The following is a 9,320-nucleotide window of genomic DNA, read 5'->3' as shown; positions in this document are numbered from 1 at the left end:
TGACAGAGAGAGAAAGACGGAGTGACGGAGTGAGAAAGACGGAGTGACGGAGTGAGAAAGACGGAGTGACGGAGTGAGAAAGACGGAGTGAGAAAGACTGCGTAGACGGCGTGACAGAGAGAGAAAGACGGTGTGACAGAGAGAGAAAGACGGAGCGACAGAGCGAAAGACGGCGTGACGGCTTGACAGAGAGAGAAAGACGGCGTGACAGAGAGAGAAAGACGGCGTGACAGAGAGAGAAAGACGGCGTGACAGAGAGAGAAAGACGGCGTGACAGAGAGAGAAAGACGGCGTGACAGAGAAAGACGGAGTGACAGAGAGAGAAAGACGGAGTGACAGAGAGAGAAAGACGGCGTGACAGAGAGAGAAAGACGGAGTGACAGAGCGAAAGACTGTGTGACGGAGTGACAGAGAGAGAAAGACAGAGTGACGAAGTGAGAAAGACTGCGTAGATGGCGTGACAGAGAGAAAGACGGAGTGACAGAGAGAGAAAGACGGAGTGACAGAGAGAGAAAGACGGAGTGACAGAGAGAGAAAGACGGAGTGACAGAGAGAGAAAGACTGCGTAGACGGCGCGACAGAGAGAGAAAGACGGCGCGACAGAGCGAAAGACGGCGTGACGGAGTGACAGAGAGAGAAAGACGGAGTGACAGAGAGAGAAAGACGGAGTGACGGAGTGAGAAAGACTGCGTAGACGGCGCGACAGAGAGAGAAAGACGGCGCGACAGAGCGAAAGACGGCGTGACAGAGCGAAAGACGGCGTGACGGAGTGACAGAGAGAGAAAGACGGCGTGATGGAGTGACAGAGAGAGAAAGACGGCGTGACAGAGAGAGAAAGACGGCGTGACAGAGAGAGAAAGACGGCGTGACGGAGTGACAGAGAGAGTAAGACGGCTTGACGGAGTGACAGAGAAAGATGGCGTGACGGAGAGAAAGACGGCGTGACGGAGAGAGAAAGACGGCGTGACGGAGAGAGAAAGATGCGTGATGGAGAGAGAAAGACGGCGTGACGGAGAGAGAAAGACGGCGTGACGGAGAGAGAAAGACGGCGTGACGAAGAGAGAATGACGGTGTGACGGAGTGACAGAGAGAGAAAGACGGCGCGACAGAGCGAAAGACGGCGTGACAGAGCGAAAGACGGCGTGACGGAGTGACAGAGAGAGAAAGACTGCGTAGACGGCGTGACAGAGAGAGAAAGACAGCGTGACAGAGAGAGAAAGATGGCGTGACAGAGAAAGACGGAGTGACAGAGAGAGAAAGACGGCGTGACGGAGTGACAGAGAGAGTAAAACGGCTTGACGGAGTGACAGAGAAAGATGGCGTGACGGAGAGAAAGATGGCGTGACGGAGAGAAAGACGGCGTGACGGAGAGAAAGACGGCGTGACGGAGAGAGAATGACAGAGAGAGTAAGACGGCTTGACGGAGTGACAGAGAAAGACGGCGTGACGGAGAGAAAGACGGCGTGACGGAGAGAGAAAGACGGCGTGACGGAGAGAGAAAGACGGCGTGACGGAGAGAGAAAGACGGCGTGACGGAGAGAGAAAGACGGCGTGACGGAGAGAGAAAGACGGCGTGACGAAGAGAGAATGACGGCGTGACGGAGTGACAGAGAGAGAAAGACGGCGTGACGGAGTGAGAAAGACGGAGTGACGGAGTGAGAAAGACGGAGTGAGAAAGACTGCGTAGACGGCGTGACAGAGAGAGAAAGACGGTGTGACAGAGAGAGAAAGACGGCGCGACAGAGCGAAAGACGGCGTGACGGAGTGACAGAGAGAGAAAGACGGAGTGACAGAGAGAGAAAGACGGCGTGACGGAGTGACAGAGAGAGAAAGACGTCGTGACAGAAAAAGACGGAGTGACAGAGCGAAAGACGGCGTGACGGAGTGACAGAGAGAGAATAAGACGGAGTGAGAAAGACTGCGTAGACGGCCTGACAGAGAGAGAAAGACGGCGTGACAGAGAGAGAAAGACGGCGTGACAGAGAGAGAAAGACGGCGTGACAGAGAGAGAAAGACGGCGTGACAGAGAGAGAAAGACGGCGTGACAGAGAGAGAAAGACGGAGTGACAGAGAGAGAAAGACGGAGTGACAGAGCGAAAGACGGCGTGGCGGAGTGGCAGAGAGAAAGACGGAGTGACAGAGAGAGAAAGACTGCGTAGACGGCGTGACAGAGAGAGAAAGATGGCGTGACAGAGAAAGACGGAGTGACAGAGAGAGAAAGATGGCGTGACGGTGTGACAGAGAGAAAGACGGCGTGACGAGTGACAGAGAGAGTAAGACGGCTTGACGGAGTGACAGAGAAAGACGGCGTGACGGAGAGAAAGACGGAGTGATGGCGAGAAAGACAGAGTGACGGAGAGAGAAAAACAGCGTGACGGAGAGAAAGACAGCGTGACGGAGAGAGAAAGACGACGTGACGGAGAGATAAAGACGGCGTGACGGAGAGAGAAAGACGGTGTGACGGAGAGAGAAAGACGGCGTGACGGAGAGCGAAAGACGGCGTGACAGAGCGAAAGACGGCGTGATGGAGTGACAGAGAGAGAAAGACGGCGTGACAGAGAGAGAAAGACGGAGTGACGGAGTGAGAAAGACGGAGTGACGGAGTGAGAAAGACGGAGTGACGGAGTGAGAAAGACGGAGTGAGAAAGACTGCGTAGACGGCGTGACAGAGAGAGAAAGACGGTGTGACAGAGAGAGAAAGACGGAGCGACAGAGCGAAAGACGGCGTGACGGCTTGACAGAGAGAGAAAGACGGCGTGACAGAGAGAGAAAGACGGCGTGACAGAGAGAGAAAGACGGCGTGACAGAGAGAGAAAGACGGCGTGACAGAGAAAGACGGAGTGACAGAGAGAGAAAGACGGAGTGACAGAGAGAGAAAGACGGCGTGACAGAGAGAGAAAGACGGAGTGACAGAGCGAAAGACGGTGTGACGGAGTGACAGAGAGAGAAAGACAGAGTGACGAAGTGAGAAAGACTGCGTAGATGGCGTGACAGAGAGAAAGACGGAGTGACAGAGAGAGAAAGACGGAGTGACAGAGAGAGAAAGACGGAGTGACAGAGAGAGAAAGACGGAGTGACAGAGAGAGAAAGACTGCGTAGACGGCGCGACAGAGAGAGAAAGACGGCGCGACAGAGCGAAAGACGGCGTGACGGAGTGACAGAGAGAGAAAGACGGAGTGACAGAGAGAGAAAGACGGAGTGACGGAGTGAGAAAGACTGCGTAGACGGCGCGACAGAGAGAGAAAGACGGCGCGACAGAGCGAAAGACGGCGTGACAGAGCGAAAGACGGCGTGACGGAGTGACAGAGAGAGAAAGACGGCGTGATGGAGTGACAGAGAGAGAAAGACGGCGTGACAGAGAGAGAAAGACGGCGTGACAGAGAGAGAAAGACGGCGTGACAGAGAGAGAAAGACGGCGTGACAGAGAGAAAGACGGACAGACGGAGAGCGAAAAACGGACAGACGGAGAGCGAAAAATGGACTGGGAGGTATCTTAGGGTCAGGATTGTGGGAGAGGGCAGGGACTGAGAGGTATCTTAGGGTCAGGGCTGTGGGAGAGGGCAGGGACTGAGAGGTATCTTAGGGTCAGGACTGTGGGAGAGGGCAGGGACTGAGAGGTATCTTAGGGTCAGGACTGTGGGAGAGGGCAGGGACTGAGAGGTATCTTAGGGTCAGGACTGTGGGAGAGGGCAGGGACTGAGAGGTATCTTAGGGTCAGGGCTGTGGGAGAGGGCAGGGACTGAGAGGTATCTTAGGGTCAGGGCTGTGGGAGAGGGCAGGGACTGAGAGGTATCTTAGGGTCAGGACTGTGGGAGAGGGCAGGGACTGAGAGGTATCTTAGGGTCAGGATTGTGGGAGAGGGCAGGGACTGAGAGGTATCTTAGGGTCAGGATTGTGGGAGAGGGCAGGGACTGAGAGGTATCTTAGGGTCAGGACTGTGGGAGAGGGCAGGGACTGAGAGGTATCTTAGGGTCAGGACTGTGGGAGAGGGCAGGGACTGAGAGGTATCTTAGGGTCAGGATTGTGGGAGAGGGCAGGGACTGAGAGGTATCTTAGGGTCAGGGCTGTGGGAGAGGGCAGGGACTGAGAGGTATCTTAGGGTCAGGGCTGTGGGAGAGGGCAGGGACTGAGAGGTATCTTAGGGTCAGGGCTGTGGGAGAGGGCATGGACTGAGAGGTATCTTAGGGTCAGGGCTGTGGGAGAGGGCAGGGACTGAGAGGTATCTTAGGGTCAGGGCTGTGGGAGAGGGCAGGGACTGAGAGGTATCTTAGGGTCAGGGCTGTGGGAGAGGGCAGGGACTGAGAGGTATCTTAGGGTCAGGGCTGTGGGAGAGGGCAGGGACTGAGAGGTATCTTAGGGTCAGGACTGTGGGAGAGGGCAGGGACTGAGAGGTATCTTAGGGTCAGGATTGTGGGAGAGGGCAGGGACTGAGAGGTATCTTAGGGTCAGGACTGTGGGAGAGGGCAGGGACTGAGAGGTATCTTAGGGTCAGGATTGTGGGAGAGGGCAGGGACTGAGAGGTATCTTAGGGTCAGGACTGTGGGAGAGGGCAGGGACTGAGAGGTATCTTAGGGTCAGGACTGTGGGAGAGGGCAGGGACTGAGAGGTATCTTAGGGTCAGGACTGTGGGAGAGGGCAGGGACTGAGAGGTATCTTAGGGTCAGGATTGTGGGAGAGGGCAGGGACTGAGAGGTATCTTAGGGTCAGGACTGTGGGAGAGGGCAGGGACTGAGAGGTATCTTAGGGTCAGGATTGTGGGAGAGGGCAGGGACTGAGAGGTATCTTAGGGTCAGGATTGTGGGAGAGGGCAGGGACTGAGAGGTATCTTAGGGTCAGGACTGTGGGAGAGGGCAGGGACTGAGAGGTATCTTAGGGTCAGGACTGTGGGAGAGGGCAGGGACTGAGAGGTATCTTAGGGTCAGGACTGTGGGAGAGGGCAGGGACTGAGAGGTATCTTAGGGTCAGGGTTGTGGGAGAGGGCAGGGACTGAGAGGTATCTTAGGGTCAGGGCTGTGGGAGAGGGCAGGGACTGAGAGGTATCTTAGGGTCAGGGTTGTGGGAGAGGGCAGGGACTGAGAGGTATCTTAGGGTCAGGACTGTGGGAGAGGGCAGGGACTGAGAGGTATCTTAGGGTCAGGGCTGTGGGAGAGGGCAGGGACTGAGAGGTATCTTAGGGTCAGGGTTGTGGGAGAGGGCAGGGACTGAGAGGTATCTTAGGGTCAGGACTGTGGGAGAGGGCAGGGACTGAGAGGTATCTTAGGGTCAGGGTTGTGGGAGAGGGCAGGGACTGAGAGGTATCTTAGGGTCAGGACTGTGGGAGAGGGCAGGGACTGAGAGGTATCTTAGGGTCAGGACTGTGGGAGAGGGCAGGGACTGAGAGGTATCTTAGGGTCAGGACTGTGGGAGAGGGCAGGGACTGAGAGGTATCTTAGGGTCAGGACTGTGGGAGAGGGCAGGGACTGAGAGGTATCTTAGGGTCAGGACTGTGGGAGAGGGCAGGGACTGAGAGGTATCTTAGGGTCAGGGTTGTGGGAGAGGGCAGGGACTGAGAGGTATCTCAGGGTCAGGACTGTCTGGGGATTTAATAAGACTGTGGCAGCCATGTGATGGAGTGCTTTGGGGTGGGTTATGGTGGTGGGGGGGATTTGACTGGACTGCAGAGCATAGAAGGGTAAAGTGAAGTGGCTTTGGATCCCGGAGAGAGACTGGAACCCTAGATGCCGTTTCCTTTTGTTTTCCTCCAGGTTTGACTGGCTGGCCCTTGCCCAGAACGATGATGATGGGGCTGTTTCTATTCTCTCCAGCCTCCCGGACCCCCGTCCCCCTGACCCATTCCCAAAGCGATGTGCTGCATTCCTGGGGGCCACCAGTGAAGCGGCTTTAGATTGAGGGTTGCTGGTTCCTGGGTGGCCCCTTGTGCACCGGTCTCTGGGGGAGGAGACAATGTCTTATTAATTGACTGGTCGTCTTGTCCTGGGGAGAGTGGAGGAATTTGGAGAGGGAGGGGGAGGGAGGGGAGCAGGGAAGGGTTCCCAGTCCCTCTGTGGTGACTGGTGAAGAATCTGTACACACTTTACCACATGTATTCTGTTTTTATTCACTAAAACAGTATATTGCCCAAAATCTATTGCCTGATTAAAAATAAATGTCTGTCTTTCAGGATTTGTTTGATTATTCCTTATGAAATATTATTTTCATCTTTAGTTTTCAGCTATAACTCAAAATAACTTGGGTTTGTTTGAGAATGTATCTGGGATATATTCAGGGTAAAGCATTCAGTCTAACCACAGAATGAATAGGCATCCAGACACACATCCCTTTCCAGTGGAGGAGAAGTTCTCACCATGTGGTCCAGTCCTCCTCCCCCAGGTGTCCTAACCCTAATCCATGACATGTGTCCCCATTAGGCCTAATGGAGGGGTCATTGTCCCCGGGCCTCCCTACAGTCCTCCCTACAGCCCTCCCTATAGCCCTCCCTACAGCCCTCCCTACAGTCCTCCCTACAGCCCTCCCTACAGACCTCCCTACAGCCCTCCCTACAGTCCTCCCTACAGCCCTCCTTATAGCTCTCCCTATAGCCCTCCCTACAGCCCTCCTTATAGCTCTCCCTATAGCCCTCCCTACAGTCCTCCCTATAGCCCTCCCTACAGCCCTACAGCCCTCCATATAGCCCTCCCTACAGCCCTCCTTATAGCCCTCCCTACAGCCCTCCATATAGCCCTCCCTACAACCCTCCCTACAGCCCTCCCTACAACCCTCCCTACAGCCCTCCCTACAGCCCTCCCTATAGCCCTCCCTACAGCCCTCCCTATAGCCCTCCCTACAGCCCTCCCTACAGCCCTCCCTACAGCCCTCCCTATAGCCCTCCCTACAGCCCTCCCTACAGCCCTCCATATAGCCCTCCCTACAGCCCTCCCTACAGCCCTCCATATAGCCCTCCATATAACCCTCCCTACAACCCTCCCTACAACCCTCCCTACAGTCCTCCCTATAGCCCTCCCTACAGCCCTCCCTACAACCCTCCCTACAGTCCTCCCTACAGCCCTCCCTACAACCCTCCCTACAGCCCTCCATATAGCCCTCCCTACAGCCCTCCCTGTAGCCCTCCCTACAGCCCTCCCTTTAGCCCTCCCTACAGCCCTCCCTATAACCCTCCCTACAGCCCTCCCTACAGCCCTCCCTACAGCCCTCCCTACAGCCCTCCCTACAGCCCTCCCTACAGCCCTCCCTACAGCCCTCCCTACAGCCCTCCATATAGCCCTCCCTACAGCCCTCCATATAGCCCTCCATATAACCCTCCCTACAGCCCTCCCTATAACCCTCCCTACAGCCCTCCCTACAGCCCTCCCTACAGCCCTCCCTACAGCCCTCCCTACAGCCCTCCCTATAGCCCTCCCTACAGCCCTCCCTACAGCCCTCCCTATAGCCCTCCCTATAGCCCTCCCTACAGCCCTCCCTACAGCCCTCCCTACAGCCCTCCATATAGCCCTCCCTACAGCCCTCCATATAGCCCTCCCTACAGCCCTCCCTACAGCCCTCCCTACAGCCCTCCCTATAGCCCTCCCTATAGCCCTCCCTATAGCCCTCCCTATAGCCCTCCCTACAGCCCTCCCTACAGCCCTCCCTACAGCCCTCCCTACAGCCCTCCCTATAGCCCTCCCTATAGCCCTCCCTACAGCCCTCCCTATAGCCCTCCCTACAGCCCTCCATATAACCCTCCCTATAACCCTCCCTACAACCCTCCCTACAACCCTCCCTACAGCCCTCCCTATAGCCCTCCCTACAGCCCTCCCTACAGTCCTCCCTATAGCCCTCCCTACAGCCCTCCCTACAGCCCTCCTTATAGCCCTCCCTACAACCCTCCCTACAGCCCTCCCTACAACCCTCCCTACAGCCCTCCATATAACCCTGCCTACAGCCCTCCCTATAACCCTCCCTACAGCCCTCCTTATAGCCCTCCCTACAACCCTCCCTACAGCCCTCCCTACAACCCTCCCTACAGCCCTCCATATAACCCTCCCTACAGCCCTCCCTATAACCCTCCCTACAACCCTCCCTATAACCCTCCCTACAACCCTCCCTATAACCCTCCCTATAACCCTCCATATAGCCCTCCCTACAGCTCTCCCTATAACCCTCCCTATAACCCTCCCTACAACCCTCCCTACAGCCCTCCCTACAACCCTCCCTACAGCTCTCCCTATAACCCTCCCTACAACCCTCCCTACAGCTCTCCCTATAACCCTCCCTACAGCCCTCCCTACAACCCTCCCTACAGCCCTCCCTACAGCCCTCCCTACAACCCTCCCTACAACCCTCCCTACAACCCTCCCTACAACCCTCCCTACAGCCCTCCCTACAACCCTCCCTACAGCCCTCCATATAGCCCTCCCTACAGCCCTCCCTACAACCCTCCCTACAGCCCTCCCTACAGCCCTCCCTACAACCCTCCCTACAGCCCTCCCTACAACCCTCCCTACAGCCCTCCCTACAACCCTCCCTACAGCCCTCCCTACAACCCTCCCTACAGCTCTCCCTATAACCCCAGACACCTTGAGTCACCAAAGTCAGGCCCTCCCATCATGTTTAGAACGCTTCCCAGACAACGGAGGTTCTCCATGCCAACATCTGACTCCCACACCCTTACTAGTCACTAGCACCCAGAGCCATTTACCATCATCCACTACCACCCCAGCCTGGGCTGATATGGTGATATGTTATGATGAATGATATGTTATGTTTGGTATGGTTACATAAGACATAATGTTACTGAAGACTAAAACGAAGGTAGGGTGGTTGGTCGGGGTGGATGGGTCAGCGTATAACGCAAAGGTCTAGCAACCTAAAGGTTGCGTGTTCGAATCTCATCATGGACAACTTCAGCATGTTAGCTAAACCTTCCCCTAACTTTAACCTAACTCCTAAACTTAACATTAACCTTAGCTAATGTTAGCCACAACAAATTGGAATTCATAACATATCGTACGTTTTGATAATTCGTTACATATTGTACGAATCGCAATTCATAACATATTGTATTAATCGCAATTCATAACATATTGTACTAATCGCAATTCGTAACATATCATACTAATAGTAATCCGTAACATATCATACTAATAGTAATCTGTAACATATCATACTAATAGTAATCCGTAACATATCATACCAATTGTAATCCGTAACATATCAGACTAATAGTAATCTGTAACATATCATACTAATTGTAATCTGTAACATATCATACCAATTGTAATCCGTAACATATCATACTAATAGTAATCCGTAACAACACTCCCGAGTGGCGCAGCGGTCTAAGA

The 9,320-nt window shown here is 54.8% G+C and overlaps 1 protein-coding gene across 1 annotated transcript; it reads left to right on the top strand.

The window, feature by feature from the left end:
• The first annotated feature begins 3,476 nt into the window (after positions 1-3,476).
• LOC129813379 (uncharacterized) lies at positions 3,477-8,657 on the top strand. The gene is made up of 2 exons (XM_055865725.1): positions 3,477-3,488; positions 6,639-8,657. Exons 1-2 carry the CDS (start codon positions 3,477-3,479, stop codon positions 8,655-8,657), a joined length of 2,031 nt encoding a protein of 676 aa, XP_055721700.1.
• Positions 8,658-9,320: the final 663 nt, after the last annotated feature.

The sequence above is a fragment of the Salvelinus fontinalis genome, chromosome 16 (assembly GCF_029448725.1).
Source record: "Salvelinus fontinalis isolate EN_2023a chromosome 16, ASM2944872v1, whole genome shotgun sequence".
NCBI lineage: Eukaryota > Metazoa > Chordata > Actinopteri > Salmoniformes > Salmonidae > Salvelinus > Salvelinus fontinalis.
This window is presented reverse-complemented; position numbering and strand designations above follow the sequence as displayed.